General features: G+C 64.9%; 1 protein-coding gene across 1 annotated transcript in view; it reads right to left on the bottom strand.

Annotated features, from left to right (window-relative positions):
- NOTCH1 (notch receptor 1) overlaps positions 1–14508 on the bottom strand; it is a 43345-nt gene extending 28837 nt beyond the window's left edge. The window contains exons 1-2 of the mRNA XM_065928066.1: positions 14205–14508; positions 12384–12465 (exon numbers count right to left, since the gene is read on the bottom strand). Of these exons, the coding sequence (XP_065784138.1) occupies positions 12384–12465; positions 14205–14265 (143 nt within the window). The 5' untranslated portion in view covers positions 14266–14508. The remainder of the gene's footprint in view (positions 1–12383; positions 12466–14204) is intronic.
- Positions 14509–21036: the final 6528 nt, after the last annotated feature.

Here is a 21036-nt window from a genome sequence, read left to right as displayed (position 1 = left end):
GGAGGCCACGTCTGCAGGCCTGCAGCCTGTGCCTCAAAGGTGGGCAGGGACCGTGCCACCCAATGCAGACAGAGACGGCTCTGCAGCCCGTACCGCCAGGGGCCCTGAGTCAGGGCCTGGGGTCCTACCTGCCACAGCCAAAGGCCCCTCCTACCCCACACAGCTGGCCCCAGCTCTGCCTGCAGCAGGGTGCCTGCTAGAAGACCCTCCCCCGACCAGCACTGCCTCCGCTCATAGGCTTTCTGCCTAGGACCCTCCAACAAACACAGTGTCACTGGAACCCCAAAGAGGGGGGCCAGGGAACACGGATGGCTCGTCAGGGTACCCCCCTCTTCCCCAGAGGTGGTCCAGGATGCTAAACAAAGATCACTAAGGCCCAGCGCCAGGCAGGCAGGCCCGCCCACCTCGGGGCAGCTTGACCGGGAGGTTTTCAGACCCCCAGCCCAGCCCAGGCGACTGGGGCCACCTGCAGACTGGGCAGAGGCTCCTGCCCCCTTATGGAACAGGAAGATGAGGCCAGGAGGGCGGTGCACAGGACAGACTCTGAGCCCCCAGCTCCGCCCTCAAGGGGGCGGGGTCAAGGACTCCACCTGTGCTCCCGGACAAGGCTGGGCAGGGGTCCTGAGCCCCTCTGGGCAGAGGCTGGTCCAAGGACCCCAAATCCCAGAGGGGAGTCACACCTGCCAGGATGCTGTGTTCACGGCAGGTGGGGGGCGCACAGTGACTGGGGTGGTGCTCAGTGGCCTCTGCTGCCCCCCACCGTGCCCCCCACTGTGCCCCCCACCATGCCCCCCACCGTGCCCATCCTGGGGTCCTTCCTCACGGGGCACCACCAGGACAGCTCAGCTGTGAGGAACGGAGCCCCTGGGAGACAAAAGCCAGGGGTGCCTGGGGACTCCTACGGCTCCCAGGGTGAAGAGCTGCAGTGGGCAGGGGCTCCAGGTTTCTCTCCAACCCTCAGCATCCTTGGTCCAGACCACTGCCTGAGCCATGACTCTGCCATGCCCGAGGGCACCTGGACGATGACCCGCTGCCCTCTCTCCTGTCTCGGTCCCTTTCTGCTTCAGGCAGGGTGTGCCCAGGGCAGCCCGGAGCCTGCCCAGCCCTGCACAGGTTTGGAGGCCAGTGTGAGACAGCACCCCATCACCTGCAGCCCCAACTGCCCCAGGGAGTGACTGCAGGGACCTGGCCGGCGCCTGGGGCCTGGCTGAGCTGCGGTCTGCTTCCAGCCCGCACGGTCGCTGGGCTGGGGCGGCTCAGAGCTGCACGGGGAGCATGCTGCCCTGGCTCCCAAGATTTCAGGGAGGAGGCGAGCGGCAGCCAGGGCTGCCGAGGGGTGGGGGACCCCGGAAAAGAACCAGCCAGGTCTGAGGCAGACAGACCCTAACCCCCAACAGCAGCTGACCCTCAGTGGAGATCAGGCAGCGGCCGCAGAGGAGGAAGGGGTCCAGGCGGGGCGGGCCGTGGAGCCGCCGGGCCCAGCAGCTGCTCCCCACGTTCCGGGCTCTTTGTCTGCCTTTTTTCCCCCAAGTTGCACCTCTGGATGGTTTAGAATAGGCTGGAAAGGGGAAGCGCAGGAGCGCGGGGAAGCCCTTTGTGTTGTGTGTGGACGGAAGCGGTCCTCCGGGAAGCCACCTTTCCCACTGCGGGGAAAACAATGCTTTCGGCTCGCCACCTCCCCCCCTCCCCGCGGTGCTCAGAGCTGCCCCACCCTCGACGTGGGAAGTGGCTGCCCGTCTGAAGGGACGGAAAGGCAGAGGTCAAGCGGCTTCCTGGAGATGGCCCAGCTGCAGTGGGCAGAGAACGACCCCGGCCCACCCACGGGAGGGAACAACGCTGCTTGGCCGGCCCCTCAGGACATCGCAAGAGGCACAGCCAACGCGCTGTCCCGAGAGCCGGGGGGAGAAAGCCTGCCGCCCCCCACCCCCGCGGCCCTGCTCTGCTGGCTTAATTCCCCAACCATCACCCCAGAGACGGAGCCAGTTGCTGGACAAAGGTGGGGACGGGTGTCCTTACCCAGGGCTCACCCCAACAGCCCCGAGACCCACGTGGTCAAGCCTGCAGCCCCGCTTCTGGGAGGCTGGGGAGCCCCCCCACAGCTGCCGGGGGGCTCTGTTCCCCACAAGACAGAGCCGGACCCGTGCCCCCAGACACTGGATACAATGAAGGGATCGATGCGCGTGCGGCCCGCGCCATGGGGGGGAGGCCCGCTTAATCCAAAACTCGATTAATTAAGTCAGCAACCGCAGACTGAGATCGGAGCCAAAGCCAGAAACGATCCTGCAAGTGCCCGCCTCTGCTCGGCCGTGCGGTGGTGCGGGGAGAGGGAGGCCTGCCCGGGGGCACTCCGTCCTCTCCTGCCGACTGGAGTGGACGCTCGGGGCAGCCCGGCTTGTTCCCATTCTCCGGCTGAGAATGCAGCACGGGAGGACACTGAGGACCCCCGCCCCCCGACACAGGCCCCAGAAGTTAGACACTACGGGCGCCCCGCCCCGCTACCAGACCTGCACTCAGGCCCCGCCAGCTTTATCACATCTCTTTCTCAAAACGGCCCTGCAGGGACACTGGCCCATTGTACAGATGAGCAAACCAGGGCTCTGGCAGGTTACGCCCACAGCACCACCTGGGTTTGAATGCAGCTCTTAACCTCTGCTGTCCCCAGTGGTGGCTGGACGCCAGGCACTCGGGGTCAGGGGTGGGGGGCAGTCAGAGCACAGTGGCCCCCTTGGAGGGCCAGAGGGAGCTCCCTGGGTGGAGGAGGGGGTGTGGGCCCTCCGCACCCCATTCCTTCTCCCCCCTCCCCCACCCCAGCGGCCTGGGTTTCTCGCCTGACAGCCTGATCTCCTAGACCGGGAGGGCTGGAGCAGACAATGCGTTCTCACAATGCCACAAGATCAGCTGAAACTCAAAACCCTGGGTCGGAGGTGGGGACAGCTTCTGGGTGAGAAGCCTGGGAATCGGGGAGCTCCCAGCCAGCGGGGTGGGGCTGCCCTGGGCCCCGGCTTCCTCGCACCCCTTCTGTGTGGCAGGAGGGGTCCCAACCAGAGCCGGACACCTGTCACCACCGTCAGCCACAAGGGCTCACGTGGCCTTCCTTCCTGTCTGTCCAGCTCTAGGAACAGAGAGGAAGGACGGAGCCCACAGCCGCCGGCCGCTGGGCAGGCCAGCGGAGAGCAGGGCCCTGGTGAGGCTCCTGTGAGACCCTCTCCCTGGACGCCTCTCCCAGCTCGGCTCACCACCTGCCCAGTCCTAACCCCTGCCGAAGGCGGATCACCAGGCCCCGTGTCCCCAGGCGTGCCCACAAGCCTGCAGCCGCCCTGGCCCCCATGCTGGACCCAGCACAGCCACTGAGGCACGGGACCACGGCGGACACCAGGAGACACAATCCTGGCAGCCGCACCCAGGCCGACGTGGACCTGCTGAGACAGACCCGCGCCGTCACAGCCTGGGGACACCCAGGCAGACCAGGCCTGCTGGTGTGAGCCTAGGCCCGTCTGGGCTGGGGGGAGACTCTTCCCCGCGGGGAAAGTGGGTTCTTGGGCTGGCCACGACTTCGCGCCCTTCCATGAAAGTGAAAGCGAAGTCGCTCAGTCGTGTCCGACTCTTTGCAACCCCATGGACTGTAGCTTACCATGCTCCTCCGTCCATGGGATTTTTCAGGCAAGAGTACTGGAGTGGGTTGCCATTTCCTTCTCCAGGGGATCTTCCCAGCCCAGGGATCGAACCCGGGTCTCCCACACTGCAGGCAGACGCTTTACCGTCTGAGCCACCAGCACCCTTCCATGACGTCACCCAAATCCTGGGCTGGGCTGGTCTCTGGAGAGCCTTCTGGAGGAGGCCTGGGAGCACTGCGAACAGGCCCGCGTGCGGAGTGAAGCCACGCTATGTCCCATCGGGACCCACGTGTGTTACTGTTTATGGGAGAGCTCAGAGGGGTGGATGAGCAGCCACAGTCACACAGCCCACCACGGCCTGTGCCGTAGAGGACAGCGCTCTCCCGGCCTGGCAGGGGCAGCGGGCCAGAACAGGGCCGGGCAGCCGACGTGGACCGTGCCTGCCTGTGACCTGGAGGCCAGGCCTTCCAGAAACCTGGATGGGCTCCGCTGGGTCCAGCCTCTACCCAGGCTAGGTGCCAGATACCTGCCAGAGCGCCGAGCTGCGCCGGGCCTGGGCCCTGGACGCCCCGGGTGGAAGTTGTCACAGCCTGAGGCCCCTGCCGCCGCGGACACCGGGACACACAGCCCTGCCTGGCCTCCCCGTCTGGCTCTCAATCAGGCCCGAGGCCACCCTCATCCTGAGCCCCAGAGGGGGAAGTGAGGGGAGCCCCACCCTGTGGGGCCACCCCGGGAGCCGGAACCAGCCTGGCGAGCGCAGTGGAGACCCTCCGGCTGACCCGGAAGGCCCAGAGGTAGTCACCTCCCCCCCTCCCGTGGTTGGAGGGGAGACGGAGGCCCGGGTGGCGGAAGTGTGGCCAGCAGCCCCCGCCCCCGGCCCCGCCTCAGCCCGGCCTTAGCTCAGCATCTCTCGTACTGAAGAGCTTTCAGGGAAAAACACACACACTCAAAACTCTGGCTTCTCCCCCAGACCCGTCATTTCCAGTAACCGTGTAGTTTCCGCTTACCAACAACCGAAACCAAGAGGAAACGGTGGGAGGCAGGTCCCCGAACCCCGGGTCCCTGCGGGAGGGGCACCGACAGAGCTTTCCAGGGGCAGCCGCCCTCCTCCTCCCACACACATCCCCCAGTGGACCCGCGGCGAGCCGACGAGACCCAGGTGCCCGTCCAGCAGGCCTCCTGGGCTCGGGGAGTAGGCCGGCAGCTCGGCTGACCCACGATCAAGGGCGAAGGAAGCAGGAGGCCGGCAGGGTCTCCGGAGGAGGGCCAGCCTGGTGCCGGCGTATCACCCTGAGCGCCCGCCCAGCCTCCAGCAGCCTGTCCCTTGTGCGGTGTGGCTCAGACCCCAGCCCTTCTCCTGGCCCACTGCCCTGACCCTAAGGCCGACGTGACGACGTGGGGCCTGCCTGCCCCAGGCCTCGGCCGGGCTGGGTGAGGCTGGCCTTTCGCGCCGCCTGCGGGGCAAAGAGTTTGCTCAGCACATCAGCAGTGTCCACAGAGGGACGAGGGACCGTTTACCCAGCGGAGAAGAGCAACCGATGCAAGCACTTCAGAGACACACGAGGGACACCCAAGCCCGGTGACCCACTTGTCCCAGGAGGGCTCAGGTCGAGGCTGGCAGGGCCTGGCAGGCTGGCTGAGTGCCTCTCGCGTTTGGGAACTGCCACGTGGGCGTTGGAAGTGCGGCCTCCCCAGGGCACCCCCCGCCCCCACTAAGGCTTGCTGGGAACCAGGACCCCGGACGCACCTTCCAGGAAACGGAGCAAATCAGGTGCAGAAGGCTCAGGTCAGACCTCCAGAGGCCGTCCCCAGCCCCCACCCGGGAGAGCCCGAGGCAGCGCAGCAAGGCGCTGGGCGTCCGGGGGGGCCTGAGCCACAGAGGGGGCGGGCGCTGCGTTGAAGGGGAGGCCGGGCCCTTGGAGGCGGCCACACGCCCCCCGACGGGCGCCCACGCAGAGAAGCAGCCCGGAGTCAGAAACGGAACAGGCAACGATTAACCTAATTCACCCGAACATGTGGATGCAGGGTGATGATGACCCCTGCCCCTAGCCTCGGGGGGGAGTGGACGGCGAGGTCAAGGCCCCCTTTCCCAGAATGCTTCCATCCCAGGGCAGCGGGGGTACAGGTGGGGAGGAGAATCCCAGCCAGAAGGGACACTCAGCGGTGAAACCCTGGGGAGGGCGTTCTGTTCCCAGAGTCCCACGTGTCTCAGGGATGCGCAGAGAGCTGCCCCCACGTGTGATGGGGGGACCCACTCGTGCCTCCCCACCAGGGCCGAGCAGGCGTCCAGATGCCGGCATTGCAGGAGCCCTGGCGCCCTGCAGGTAACATGGAGCCTCCCTGAGCCCGAAGGGCCACTGGGACGAGATCGGCTTGTGGCTAAGATCGAGGGCCAGGCCCCGGACCCCCTGCCCTCTCACACCAGGCGGGGTGCCTCCCACCAAGGGTACACCCGCCAACTCCGAGATGAGCCCTGAGGGTTCAGGAGAGATGTGGTCCCAGGCCAGGGAAAGGCCGGGAAGCAGGCAGGCGGCGGGGGTAGGGGCTCGGGTCTCAGACTTGCCCCCCAGCTGCCCCTCTTCCTGCTGACCTGTCCCCAGCCCATCTGCCCGCGTCTCCACAGTGGACTCCCTCCAGGAGGCCGTGCGGGCCCTGGGGCACCTGGGCAGGGTATTCCCACAGCACCAGCCTCGCGCTGCAGGAGGCGAAGGCGTCTGCCCACGAGTCTGGTTCTCAAACAAGGAGCCAGGCGTGCGTCTGCCCTGCGCGCCCCGCCCCAGCACCTACTGAGCGCTCAGTAAACGCCCGCGGCCCCTCACGTTCCTGACGCCCCGAGCAGGCAGGTGGGGTGCCGGCCGTGGAGCTCCGTGCGCTTGTCCCCTGGACCCGAAGGCACGCCACCCTGCCGTAACAAGTACCGCTGGACGCGCCAGGTCCCACTCAAAGGGGCCCCACGGCTGGCCACGCAGACCCAGGAGTGAGCGCCGCCTCCTCCAGGGAGCCTTCCGGACATCCCCCACCCCCGACACCCACCTCCTCTGGGCTTCCATCCAAGGCCGTACCGGGATGACGATGCTGGCGCCGCCAGCAACCACTCCCTGACGTTCTCAGGCAGGTCGAGTCCAGCGAGTGCCCAGAGGAGGGACACACGGACAGGCACCCCGAGCGAACGAAGCCAGGCGGGAGAGGTGAGCGGCGCGAGTCCACTCGTGTAGACGGAGAGCAGATGAGAGCACGCGGGGCTGGGGGAGGGGAGGGGGCGCCTGTTTAATGCCTACGGGGGTTCTGTTCGGGGTGGTGAGAACCTGGAACTAGACAGACGTGCTGGTTCCACAGCCTTGTGAGTGTACTAAACGCCACTGAAATGCATACTTTATTCATTTATTTATTTTGTCGTATTGCACAGTTCCCAGGTGGCGCTAATGGTAAAGAACCCGCCTGCCAATGCAGGAGACCTGAGACGCAAGTTTGACCCCTGTGTCGGGAAGATCCCCTGGAGGAGGGCATGGCAACCCACTCCAGTACTCTTGCCTGCAGAATCCCATGGACAGAGGAGCCTGGAGGGCTACAGTCCACGGGGTCACGCACAGTCAGACACGACTGAAGCAACTAAGTTCCCCGACCAGGGATGGAACCTGTCCCTTCTGCAGCGGAACCTGAGTCCTAACCGCTGGGCCACCAGGCAAGTCTCCCGAAATGTACATTTTAAATGTCTAACATCATAAAGCTTATGATACATGCAACTGACCACCAAAGTGCAAATATCAAGTCTCCCTCCCCCCCGCCCCGCATCTAGTCATCAGCAACCTGTGACCTCAGCAGAGCGGGGTGGGCGGGGCCTTGAGGAAGGAGATGCCCGGAAAGAAGCCAACAGAGGCCACTTTGGCAAAAGGCTCTTCTCTGCCCACCAGCCCCTCCTCCGCAGCAGCACCTGTCAATCACGGCCCCCGCCCTGGCGGGTGTGTCCACAGCCCACCAGCAGGCCGGGGTGGGGATAAGGACACCGAAGCCCAGAGCTGGCCCCAGACGGGCAGAAGCTGCCCTGCTGCACGGCCAGGCCTGACTCCTGGGCCCTCCTCCCCCAACCACGCCGCAGTCCACTCCTACCCTGGGCGTCTGCAGGCCCATCCCAGGGTCCTGCCAGGATGCCGCGGGAAGGTAGCTCCGGGAGCCACCTAACCCTGCATTCTCAGGCACAGAGGAGGAGCCAGTCGCCCTGTACCTGCTACAGCCCACGGGACCACGGGGTGGGGCTGCCAGAGACAGCCCGGCCGGGAACTTCAGGACCCATCAAACACATCCTGACCCACAAGTCACGATGCCCCGAGGTCAGCCGCTCGTTAACGCCTCTGGGAAGAGTCTGCAAGGCTCCAGATGTGCCCAGACACGAAGGCAGAAGCCAAGGCAAGCTGGCCCCAGGTCCCCTACTCCTGTTCCCAGCCTCTTCATCTCTCAGCCTCAGCCGTTCCCACCTGTAATATGGGGACTGAGGATGAGATGCAGAGCTGGCCGCCACCCCGAGGGGGTGTGAGGCCGCCGAAGAAAACGTCTGCCACGCTTTTACAAGGCCGGATGAAAGGGGCTGTCTGTGCGTGGAGTCATCATTGGCGCTTTATTGAGGAAAGCAATCAGGATACTCAATCGACTCGGCAGAAGCCACATCCTTTCACTATTTATAGGCGAGACATGAAACAGGAAAGGTGCCCTCCTTGAGCCCAGCCCGCCCCAGCCAGGCCAGCCCAGGCCCAGCCCAGCAGGGGCCCCATCTGCCCGCGACGGCCGCAGCCACCCATCAGCGTCACGGTCAGCGAGGGACAGAGCCAGCGCCGGCTTCCGCGGGACCTCTCGGCTGCCTCCCAGCCCCAGGGGAGTGGAGCTCTGCCACCCCCTGGACCTACCCCCACCCCCCACCACCTGGGGGGGGTCCCCGCACCCCCCCTCTCACTCATGACCCCGACTGCCCTGACCCAGCTCAGCTGTCCTGACGAAAAGCATTCTCCTCTCTCAGCTGTCTGCCCAGCCCCACCCTCTTCCAGCTAAGGGCACAGCTTTTTTTTTTTTCTCTTTCTTTTTTTAAAAAAAACATCCCTATTATTTTTTTTTTTCCAGTGGAAAAAACACTGGCCGCCGTAGAGGCAGGGCCAGGCCCGAGGAGGGCACCTTCCTGTGGGGCCCCTGACGTCCGCCCCCCGTGGTCAGAGGCAGCAGGTGAGGGTTTGGGGCTGATGCTGTGCATTCGCTGTTTTTCTAACCCTGCGTCCTTGGCGCCCAGGCGCTGACGAACAGAGGAAGTCCTGTACAGACCTGGTTCGTTCTCAGCCTGGGGTGGGGGTGGGGGGGGAAGATGAGAATTAACCTGTTCCTCCCCCAGCCTCGCCCGAGACACGCAGGTGACTCAGTGGAAACAGACGGGCCAGGTGACACGGACACAGACGTTCCGTGCGTCTGCAGCCGGTGGCCGAGTCACTTCCACTCGGCCCCTGACCCGCTTCTTCTAAAGGGAAGTCGTTGTCCCCGCCCCGCTTCCTCACAGGACGACCGGCCAGGGCCCCGGGGGCCAGTGCAGGCAGGATGCGGCCGCGGTTAGGAACACACGTCCCTGGACAGAGCGAGGCGGGGCTGGGCGCTACGCCGGGCTGTGTGACGCTGGGCCCAGCGCCGACGTCTCTGGGCCCTGCTACACGCCCGATGCCCGTGGTTCTGGGGTTCCTGCCAGCCACGTGGGGCCGGGCCGCCCTGCCCACTGCACTCCCCTCCCTCTGACGTGTCACGTGTTCAGGCTGCCTCTCCTAACCCCCACACTGGAAAGCGGAGAGACCGTGGGGGCAGGGGCTGCGTCGGACCTGGGCCCACATGCCCACGACCAGAGCAGAACCCGGCATGCAACAGGTGCTCAGAATTGGGAAGGAAGCAAGGAGGGCGTTCACGGGTGCCACCGCGGGTGAGAAGTCCTCGGAGTCGCTGGCCGGCCCCTCCCAGGCGGTGCCCCGGCTCGGGCCCACCAGGCCGTACCTTTCGGGTGCTCTGAACTCACTCATTAGATAACTAAACCCTCTCGAATGAGGATCCCGAAACCAGCGCTGTCAGCTCAAAAGGAGAAGGCAGCAAGGGGACGGACACTCGCCCCGCGCCGGCTGCGTGCCTCTCACGTAACCTTTACGCACCACCAAGAGGTCAATCACGGATCAAGCCCGAATTACAGAAATTCGGGGAAATCTGGGTCCAGGCGTCCCAATGACCTGAGGTCACGAGCACCCTGGGCACGGGGGAGCCAGGCCTCAAACACAGGATCGTCCGAAGCTGAGGTCCACCACCTGCCCAACTTCCCTCTGGCGTACTCTGGGCGCCGAGGCGGCAGAGGGTCGCAAAGACCCGCCTGAGCCCATCCCTGGGTCACCAGCCTCCCCAGGCAGCCCCCAGGGCCAGCACACACAGCTGCCCTCCTCTGGGCAGAGCACTCCGCCCCCAGAGACACACGGCCGCTGGGCGGCCTGGCCCGGATCTCTGGGACTTCCTGAAGGGCCTTCGCAACAACACGAACCTCTTTTTCCGACCCCGAGCCCCGCAGACACCTGACGGGTGGCTTCTGGGGAAGGTTCTATCTCTCTGGGTGGAAACAGATGAGTCACCTGGCATGAATGTGCCTGGCACATGACGGCACTGATTCCCACGCCCTGGCCACAGGGGAAGCAGCAGAAAAGTCACAGAACTTTCTGCGGGTCCGGGCTGGAGGCTGCAGGGCCCGAGTTCACAGCCAGGTCGGCCTGAGACCCAGACACCTTGGAGGGAAGAAAGCGGCTCTCCCCTTCAGCCCAGAGAGCCGGGCTGCCCCACCAGTGGAACTTCTGCAGACCAGCGGGTGGTGGGCGACAGCGAGACTGGGGGTGGCCGCAGAGCTCCCGCCCTGCCCCGCGAGCCTGGACTGGGGCCTCCCCACGGCTGGGCCTGGCCAGCCGTCATGGCTGATCCCTCGCCTCCAGCCCAAGGCGCCCAGAGGTGGGGCCTGCAAGGACGGCGCTTCCGTTCAGCTTCCCAGCGGATCTGCAGGGGGCGCACAATGGGGTCTCTGTGGGCCAAGCCAGGCAGGGTGCCAGGCCAGACAGGCCGGCTTCCCGCCAGGGTGGGGGTGGGGGGGATCACCAGGCCAAAGGGAGGAAAAAGGCCGGCACCCTAGCCGGAGCTGGGGCCTGGCTTGGGGAGGCAGGAGCTCCCAGAGTTGCCCAGGTGTGGGGGAGGGAGAGCCTCCCCCAGCCCCGTGCCTTCGAAGCGCCTCACCCAGAGGCCAGTGGGTGAGAGGCGCAGCAGCCAGGTCAGCGTGTGGCTGAGCGCTGGCCCGGGGGCCCCAGGCTGCCCCGTCCCAGTTCCCTGGTGATGGCACAAGAAGAGACAGCCCCTACTCTACCCAGTCCAGCACTGCCCCTGCCCTCCCCAGACCCCTCTGCAGAAATTCGGAGACTGCCCCCAGCCCTGCACGCACACACAGCCCAGTGAGTGGAGAGGCAGGGAAGGGAGTGGGCATTCTGGGAAGCCACGCATACTTAATCACCCAGCATTAATCCGCCTCCCCAACAATAGCCCCTGCACTTCCACTGAATCCCAGCTGTCGGTCTCTCAATGAAAGGAAACAAGATTTAGGGCATCAAGCGTCGGTGAGGCTTCTGCAGGAGGAGAAAAAGGCCCCAAAAAAGCAAAAAAAAAAAAAAAAAAGTAGTGCGCATTCATTAGCGTCTGAGAAAGACACAATGCGCTTTGTCCATGAAACTGCTCACAGACCTGCTTAATTGGCTTCAGTCTGGGGCGGGGTGGGGGGAGGGGGCTGCGTGCCCACTGGCGGGGCGGCCGTGAGCCCGGGCTGGGGGTTGTCAAGGGAATGGGCCCTCAGCAGTTGGAATGAGGGCGCGCCAGCCCGGCTGGGGACCCACTTCTGCAGCCTGGGGAGGGGGCGTTCCTCCAGCCGCCAGGAACCTGCTCGGTATTCCCATCAGGGACGAACTCAAGTTGAAGGGCATCGGCCACAGCAGAAAAACTCCAAGAGGCTGACTGGTACTCGCAGGCGGGCAGGCAGGAGATAGATCCTAACCAGGTTCCCCGACTGTGGACGCCCCCGCCCCGGTTCACAGCTGAGGACCCAGGGCTGGGAAGGCGAAGGGCCACCCGGTCAGGAGGTCAGAGCTGGGGATAGAGACAGAGCTCCTGGCAGGAACTCCCACCCACACCCCCACGGAGACTGGCACAGCCACCACGATGAGTTCCAACCTCCTTTCCCCAACCTCGCCCAAGGCCAGGGAAGGCAGAGGGCGGCAAAGGGTGGGTTTGCCTTTGAACTAGTCAGTTTCTCGCTGAGAGGCACCGCCTGTCCGGGAGGCGCTCACCTGCCCCCAGCAGAGGCACTCCCCCGGGCTGGTGGGGTGGGGAGGGCCGGGCCTCCCTCCAAATGCTCTGGAGCCTCCCTGCAGGTCTCAGGGACTTTGGGAAGAAATGGGGTAGCGGGGATGCCCACCTAGCACCCCAGGAGCCCGAGGTGGTCCTCAAAGGAGCGCTCGAACCCCCAGTGGCCAGGCCGGCTCCACACGCAGCATAATTGCTGGTGATTAAGTAATTGCCAGACTTTGTCCAATAAAACTAGCACGTGACTGCGCCCAGCCTTCTGGGCCATCTCCAGAAGACAATGGCCTAGTGTTCTGTCCCCGCTGGCCCGCTGCAGAAGGCAGGGGCTCCGCTCCTGACAAAGCAACAGGTCCCCGCAGGGGCGCGGGGGCCCATACTCACATGCAGGCCTCGGTGCCGTTGGGGAACACTTCACACTTTCCGCCGTTCAAGCAGGTCTCACCAGGCTGGGAGCAGCGCAGGCCTGGGGAGGGGCAAGAGGAGAGGTCAGCCCGGCCAGCGCCCCCAGGGGCACTGCTCACCCCTCACCTCCTGTCGTGGGGTTACTGGGTGCAGGGGGCCCCCAGGGAGCCCTGCATGAACCCTGAGGGAATTCAACATTCTGCCCAGAGTGCTGGGGTCAGAGAGGAGGTGGGGAGGGATAGACTGGTTGGGTGGCAGGTGGACAGGTCACGCTCAGTGTGTGGGGGCAGGTGGTGGGAAGAAGTGGCCTGAAATGCAGCGTAGACAGCAGGGAAGAAATGCAGGGATGACCCTGGGCCAGTCTCCCAAACCTCTCACCCCTCACCCCAGCTTCACTCGGGACCTTGGCTGGGCTGGGGCCCCTATCCAACCACCGGGACTGTCTTGCTGTTCAAACACGTTCTTCCAGGGGGTGGCGCTGGGGGGGGCGGTCCTGGCCACACTCAGCTCCCCCGCTCGTGGGAAAATGCGACAGCTGCAAGGGCCGCTGCCCCGCCCGCCAACAAAGCGCCGGGCGGAGGAATCAGAGCAGCCCATTGTCGCGCCAGGGCTGCCTCCTGGGCACCAGGACGGCACCCCAGGGACCTGGCCACGCCTCCACCAACACCCAACACCGGCTCCCCAGGGTGGGCGTCTTCAGTGGCAGCCTCCCCCACACACACAGCCAGGGGCTGGGGGGCATGAAGATGCTCCATTTGGAAGGAATTTGACCTCATTCCCAGGAAGGGACCAATTAATGCACACCCCCCCTCCTTCTTACCAGGGCTGTGTAAATTAAGCCCCCTCTCGGGGTGGGGATGGAGTGTGACATGGAACCCCATCTTCAGGAAGCAGGGAACTAGTTCTCCCTCTAATTTTTAGGGGAGGAGAAGCATTAATCACCATCCGATTCCTCCGAGCTCCTCTGCGTGGGAGAGGAATGACCGCCCCCCCAACCCCTGAAAGGTCTCCAAACTTGAACTTCACAAAGTGAAAGTCCATCAGTAGCAGCTGATTCTTCCGCACCTACGACCCCCACCCCACCCCAAATCGTGAGCCAGGATGCGGTAGCAACCCGGTGTGGGGAGGGGACACCGCGGGCGGGGAGGCTAGGAGCCCGGGGAAACCTGGGTCTGGGACCCTCGCCCGGGTCCTGTTCAACTCTCCTACTCCGAAAGGAGGTCGGGCCGCCTGGCCCACCCCGCTCCCCTCTGCCCACCACGCTGGGCAGCCAGGTCCCGCAGTGCGGTTCTGTAAAGACGATCGCGGCGCCCTGGACCCCAAGCTCCGCGCCCCAACATCCGCCCCCGGGGCGGGCAAGAGGCGAAGAAAAAAGATAAATGGCCCCAAAGCAACAGGAAACCAAAACCGACTCGATTCAAATCGAAAAGTAGTAGGCAGCTCGTCCGCCCGCCCCAGGAGCGAGCCCCACGCGCGGCTGGTGAAGGGCGAGTCCAGAGCTAGGTCTTCCATGCCCCTAGATGCCCACGCCCGGCTTCAAACCCGACTTCAAACCCGGCGCCAAACTCGGTTCCAGGCGCGAGCGGCGCCAAGTTAGTCCCGATCGGGCAGGCGGAGCGGGGGAGGGTCAGTCCTTCTCCCCGAGCCCGGGACTCTGGCTCCTACCCCGCCCCGGGTCGCCCGGTCCCCCTCCCCACCCTGGCCACCCGCTCCCAGGCACTCGGGTACGCGCGCCTAGGGCGCCGCCAAAAGTTTCCGAAGGCGCGGAAAGTTGCGGGGTCGCGGCGGGCAGTCGCCTACCTCGTGCGGCGAGCGCGGGCAGCAGCGCCAGGCAGAGCAGGGGCGCCAGGAGCGGCGGCATGCCTGCCCACTGGCTGCCCGCTGCGCCCGGGGGCGGCCTCCTGCGCCCGGCCGGCGGGGGCTCGGGCACACCCGCGCGCAGGGGGACTGTCCCAAGGGCGGTGACAGCCCGCTACTGCCCTCTCCTTCCGGCTGGAGGGCGTCCCTGGGCTCTCGCGGCCTCTCCGGCCCGGTTCCGCGCCCGCGATCGTTCCTACGCTGCGCCCGCGGCCCGCGCCCCGATCCCCGCGCCCGTGCGCTCCCTCCCGCGGCCGAGGCACTAGTGAGGCGCCCGGCCGCCGCGCGCTCCGCCCCCGCCCCGCCGGCCCCGCCCCCGCCCTCGGGCCCGCCCCCGCCGATCCCTCCGCACCCCGCGCCCCCTCGCTGGCCGCGCCCCTCCGCGCTCCGCGACCAGCCGCGCGCCTCCTCGGGATGGGGCGCGGGGTCCCGAGCCCGGGTCCTTCGGAGATGGGGGCCGCGGCCGTGCGGAGCGGGGTCGGGGCCCATGCCCTAGGGGACTACTTCTCGTTCGAAAGTTTTCGGAGACCCAAAGTTTGCTCCGGGGTTGCGGAAGGATCCGGCTGTGGGCGCCCGCTGCGCTCTGCGACAATTGGCAACGATTTGCATCTCAATAGCGGAGGAGGCGCAGGCCGAGCGAGGAAAGCGGCGCCTGGGACAGGCCTGTCCCCGAGAGGAGCTGGGCCGGGCACGCGGGTGTGGGGGTCTCTGGGACACAGGCTCTGGGAGAAGTCGCGTCAGCGGCAGCCCTGCGTGTACCCCTGGCCCGGGGCTCCAATGCTAGGACCCCCGTGGTCGCAACTTAAAACTTCTCAAAGATCCAGTCCAGACCCGCCCCCATCTCCGTGGCTGTGAAGACCGGGGTATTTGACCCTGAAGGATGGTGGTACCGCGGCTGCAGCTTCTGCCAGAGGGACCCTGGGTACCCCCAAGGAAACAGCCTGGGGCCAGCGCCTGGCCTGAAAGATTGCGCTCCAGTTCCCCCAGGAGGGACCGCCTTCAGGCGCGCCTTGGTCAGCGTCCTGCCCCTTCTCCCGCACCTCCAGCCTAAGGTGGCCCGCGAAGCACGCTGCGGGTTGGGCAGCCCTGGACCCCTCCCCCGTGCTCCTTCCTGGTGACTTATTTCTGCTCTACAACGCCAGATTTGGGCATCCTGTGCCACCCGGGTTAAGTGCTGGGCGTCCAAAATGCCTGCCATAGTCCTTACCAAGGCGGTTTACCGCCTCGCACTGGGTACAGAACAGCACCCCCCTCAACACAGGGTAGTGAGCGGCCTGCGGTGCCTTGGCAGGAGAACCCTCAGGACTGCAGACATCCCGGGGGCTGGCCGAGAAGCCGCCCTTGCCAGGGAGGCTCAGAGAGGTGGGCAGAGTGGGGTTTGCCTGCTGCTGGGCAGGTTGCACCAGCCCACCCTCCTTGGTGCACCTGTTGCAGGGGCCTGGGGGCAGCGGGAAGCAGTTGTGAGCACCAAGAGGGACAGCTTGTCCAGCTGCTGCTGGAGCCTCCCTGGCCTGCCTCCTCCAGGAAGCTGGCGGCATGGCACTTCTCAGAGCCTGGGGTAACTTCTCTCGGGGTCAGTGCCCGGGAGAGGAGTCGCCTGGAGGCAGCAGAGATGTTTATGTAACAGCAGCTGGGCGGCCTGGAGGGGCAGACTTTCCCTGGCAGGAAAGAGGGGAGCTGCGAAGTCCCTCCCCTGCCCCCCCAACCAGCTCACAGTCTCAGGGCTCTGCACACCACAGCCCCTCCTCTCCCAGGGATGGGCGGAGGAGGGCTTCAGGGCGGGCGCTCCTCTGGGGCCTCTGCCCGTGTGCCCTCCCATCAGGGCCAGCGTCTCTGCCAACAGGCCCCGGACCAAAAGCAAAGGCCCATCCAGCCCTGGCTTGGGAGCAAGTCCTCAGCCTTCCACCGAGGAAGCAGTCTTGGGGGAGGGACTCGGGACAGGGGAGTCTCTCCTGAGTCTGCCGGCCGTGCCAGGCCCACACTGGGCCTCTGCCCAGGGGCCAGGTACTCTCATTAGTCAGTGGTACAGATAAAGGGGCCTCCCAAGTTTCTAACCCCCATGCCAGCCACCCGCTTCCTGGGGTATCTCGTGGGTGGCGGGCCCCCAGGAGACCCTGGCAAAACCAGAAGTGCCTGGGACTGGGGAGGGGCTTGTGTGAGGCCAAGGTCAGGGGCTGGGCCGGGCCTCCCTCCCCTCCAGGCCTGGGAAGGGGCTCGGCCAAGCCTTGGCAAGTGGGTACCAAGCTTTTCCAATCACAAATTAGGCCCCTTCTTATCTCTCTTTAACAACCTTCCCAGGCCAAGGGGTTTGAGACGGCCAGGACTGGGGGTCCTAACGGCCCAGACCCTGGAGACCTCCTCTTACGGGATAAGCAGCCTAGGGGCAGCCCTGGTTGGGGGTGTTGGGGAGAGGTAGGGAATTTGGGGTGCGGGCCCTGTCCAAAGCCCAGTGGGAGAGTGGGGCCTGGGGTGGCCAGCACTGAATCCGGTGGGGTACAGCAATGGAACATCATCTGGGGCTTCCTGCCTGCTTGTGGTGGGCACTGTGGCCAGGTTTGCTGGGCAGTCCCTGCATAGGCCCCCAGGCCACCTGGGGAACCTGGGACGGTGGGGGTGAGGCTGCAGGCGCACCTCACAGAGGGGCCAGTGTCTTGTGGCCACTCTCTTCTCCGAGGTCCAGCTTGCTGGGCCCAAAGGGGAGAAGGCCCTCAGCACCCACACCCCAGGCTGAGCTGGTCTGTTCCCCCTCTTCTGCCCTCAGAGATGCAGGGGTACCATCGCCAGGATGGGCTGGGGAGGTCTCCTGGGGAGCCCATTCCTGCCCCCCAAAGAAACTCACCCCAGCCTCCTCCTCCAGGGAGTCCAGCATGGTTTGGCTTGCTGGGTGGGGCCTGTTTAAAGCTCCCCGCCCCACCCCACCCCCTCCACCCCACCCCCTCCCGATTCTAAGGTACCGCCAGACCAAGACTCCTGGTCCTGGGGCCCCAGCCCCTCTCCCTCCTGCAGAGGTTGGTCTTGGTGCTTCGGATGCGCCCAGAGGGCGTGGGGCGCTCCTGATTTTCCTGGACGTCCTGAGAAGACTGGTTCTGGGTCGGCCAGGTCCCCGCCTTGCTCCTCAGCAGGCAGATGGGTTCCGAAAGCCTGGGGTGGGCTGTCTGTGACCCCAGCGGGGCTGCTGCCCGCCCTGGCCTCGTGAGTTGCTCACAGTGGGGGCAGCTGGGCAGCTTGGCGTGGGTGACGGTGGCCCTGCGGCAGAGGGGACGGGATGCGGGGAGGAGGGGTGAGAGTGGGGGACGGGGCTGTGCCCGCCAGGGCAGCCGGGGGTCGCTTCCAGAACCCCAGGGGCAGCGCTCGGCCAGCTTTTGAACTTAACCGTAAAATGTGTCTGACCCGCTTGGGAAGAGAGGGCCTGGGTGCCTGAGACGTGCCCAGCCTCCTGCCCCACCACAGCCAGGCCTTGATCAGCAGGCCCACCGAGGGCCCCTGCCTGCCGCCCTGGGCTTGGTCACCTCTACCGACAGATTCCTGGAGTCCTGTCCACCTTTTCCTCTTGAAACCAACCCAAAGCATTTCCAGAGGTTCGAGCGTTTCTCTGGACATGGTTTCGGCGGCGACGTGGCATGCCTCCACCACGATGGGCTGCATCCAGGCCGGCAGCCCAATGTGTGCGCGCCCGGGGGTCTGCCTGCTCCCCGCTAATCTTCCCCAAGCGGGACTCCGGCCAGCGCCCAGAAGGGAAGGGGTAGGCTGGGTCTCCAGTTGGCTTGTCTGCCTGCGCTCACTCCCCACGCAGGGATCCACGGTCACCCAGGCCTGTCTGTGCTGGGAGTGGGCTGGCCGGGGCCCCCCCGGGGACGCCCCCTTGTGCCCTGCGTCCCAGGCCGTCTGCAGTGGGTCAGTTCCCTGCTCTGCTGAAATGACCCCTCCCTCACTGGCCTCACCCACTCCAGAAGCTGTCCCAGGACTTCCCGGTGGCTCAGTGATAAAGAACCCACTTGACCCTGTAGGAGACATGGGTTTGATCCCTGGTTTGGGAAGATCCTACATGTCGCAGGGCAACCAAGTCCATGCATGCGTGCTGAGTCGCTTCAGTCGTGTGCGATTCTTTGCAACCCTCTGGACCGTAGCCCGCCAGGCTCCTCTGTCCATGGGATTCTCCAGGCGAGAGTACTGGAGTGGGCTGCCATTTCCTTCTCCAGGGGACCTTCCCCACCCAGGGGTGGAAGCTGTGTCTCCTGTACCTCCTGGTCTGGCAGGCGGATTCGGTACCACTGAGCCACCCGGAAGGCCCATACGCCACAACTACTGAGCCCGTGAGCTGCAGCTACCAAACCTGCGTGCGGCAACCACTGATGCCCAGGTGCCCTAGAGCCTGTGCGCCCCGAGAGGAGCCCCCACGAAGAGAAGCCCGTACCCCGCAGCGGGAGAGCAGCCCCCACTCGGTCACAACTGGAGAAAAGCCCAAGCAGCACCAAAGACCCACCCTGGCCAAAAATAAATAAATAGAATGATTTCTAAAAAGAAGCTGTCCCAGAACCCTTGGGCCTCCCAACTCTCGCAACTCCGTACGGTGTCCCTCAGGGAGTGGGGTGGATGCAGGGACCGGTCACTGTGGGTCCTGCCCCCCCCAACAGATGCATACTGACCAGTGGCTACCAAACGGTGCCATGTGGCCGGAGCCCGCCCCGGACCCTGCCCTTCTGAGGGGCCTGTCCACCTGTCACACACAGCGGGCATAGCCTGAGGGCCCAAGGCCTCCAGACAGCTCAGGGCCAGGAAACGGGGGTGACTGTGAGCCCCCCGGCCCGCCCGGCTGCTGCCCGGGAACCCGGGAAGGAGGGTCAGCATCTCAGAGGCAGGCACAGAGCCTAGGGAGTGTTGCCCGGGCAAGTCCCCTGACAGGTAGCTGCCGCCCGGGGCAGGGGAGCTGACGAGGCCTGGCTGGTGTGGGCTTCGAGGCCGTGGGACTGGCCCTAGTGCTTGTCATGTGGGTCTGGGCTGCGCAGCACGCACGGGCCCTGACAGACCACCTGCTCTCTGCAGAGACCCCCCAAATGCTCAGAGCTTGACCCAGTAGGAGAGGACTCTGGGCCTGGTCTCCCGAGCTCTGAGAAGACGGCCTGGCCTGGACCTCTCCAGGGCCCTGACCCCTCAGCTGCCCAGAGGCCTGGGGCAGAACTAGACCTGGGGTTGGGTCACCCAGGGCTCAGTGGCCCATCTCTGGGTGTCCCTGGAGACAGCCAGCCTCAGAGGAGGAAGGGCCTGCCTAGTCCTGGGGGCATGGAGTGAAGCAGGCTGGGCCCGCGAAAATCAGGGGAGAGGGACACAGGGCCGGGGCGGGGGGCGGTTGGGGCGGGAGGTTGGAGGTCCTTAGAGGTGACACCTCCCTGCAGGGCTGGCTGAAGGGAGGGTCGCCCACCTTATGGACAGGACACCGAGGCTCTGGGGAGGTCATGGAACCCAGCCTGGGTCTCCCCATCCCAGCCCCCACTCGTGGGTCCTGGGACCCCTGCAGAGCCTGCTGGGAGGTGGGGGCAGGCTAGCTCTCGGGAGCTTCCACCCAGCCCGGCCCTGCTGGCTGCAGCTCAGAACTTTCTCCAAAAAAAAAAAGAAAAAGAAAAAAAGGGCCCTGGGGGATGAAACTGCCTGGCCCCACCCCCAGCTTTGGTAGGAGCCTCGGCAGGCAGGCCTGAGTCACTCACGAGGGAGCGAACAGCCGGCTGGGCCTCTCCTCCCCCAGCACCAACCTCTCCCCTTCCTTCTCTCTCCCCTTCCTTCCTCCCTCCGTCCAGCCTTCCTTTCCTTTCTTCCTTTCTGAAGTTAAAAATAGCTGGAAATTGCCTTCTTAAAAAAGTCCATCTTTATTTTCACAGGGAAGACAGAGGCTTCCCACAACAAAATCTTTCTGCCCCAGAGGGATTTGCTGAAGAGGAGCCTCTGCAGACATTTTACCCCCCACCCACCCTGCGAACCTACCCCCCCACACCCACCGCCCCCGCCCCGCCCGACCCCCAGGTGGGCCTTCACGGGGAATCTCAGCCCCTCCGCTGGGTTCTCAGGGCTGCCTGGGTTTCTTCCCATTTGCTCCAGACACATTGAAACATGTCTAGGACTTCCGCCCTCCCCCGCACTCACCCCCCCCCACCACCACCGCCACGGCCCCCTGTTAAAAAGAAAATGGGCCTGGACATCGGGGTTTGGGTTACACGGAGCCCAGGGAATTCTCTTCCCGGACTAAACGGAGTGCAGACATTAGCAGGTACCGCACATCTGTGAGTTATTTTCATGTCTCCAGGGGCAGGGAAAAAAAAAAAAAAACCCAACAATCCTTAAGTAAGACCAGAATTCTTCTATATTTCTGCCTTGACAGCTAAGGAAAAAATTTGCCAAAAACCAGAGGCGCTGCTGAGTGTTGGCGTGGGAATGTTAGTTTAGTCAGAGACTTGCTCTGGGCCATTTAAATAAAAACAGGCTCTTTGGTGGCAAATGCCAGGGGTCTGTGCCTGTGATGGGAGCTCCTGCGATCTGAAGGGGGTTCTGCAACCTCCCGCTCTCTCTCATCCCTTTTTCCTTGGCTTCTCCAGCCTTCTTATCATCACAATCAGCATCTCTCAGGCAAACATTTGGTGCAACAATTCTCAAAAACCAGCAAGGAAAGCCGTGTTGCTTGTGGCGGTGACTGCGTGGTCCCCGCTGGAGAGAGGACCGCTCAGCGCCATCCAGCCCGCCAGAGGGGCCTGCAGCCACCGAGGGTCTTTGCACAACATAAATCAGA

The sequence above is a fragment of the Muntiacus reevesi genome, chromosome 3 (genome assembly GCF_963930625.1).
Source record: "Muntiacus reevesi chromosome 3, mMunRee1.1, whole genome shotgun sequence".
Taxonomy (NCBI): domain Eukaryota; kingdom Metazoa; phylum Chordata; class Mammalia; order Artiodactyla; family Cervidae; genus Muntiacus; species Muntiacus reevesi.
The sequence above is the reverse complement of the archived record's forward strand: the minus strand, read 5'-3'. Positions and strand labels throughout refer to the sequence as shown.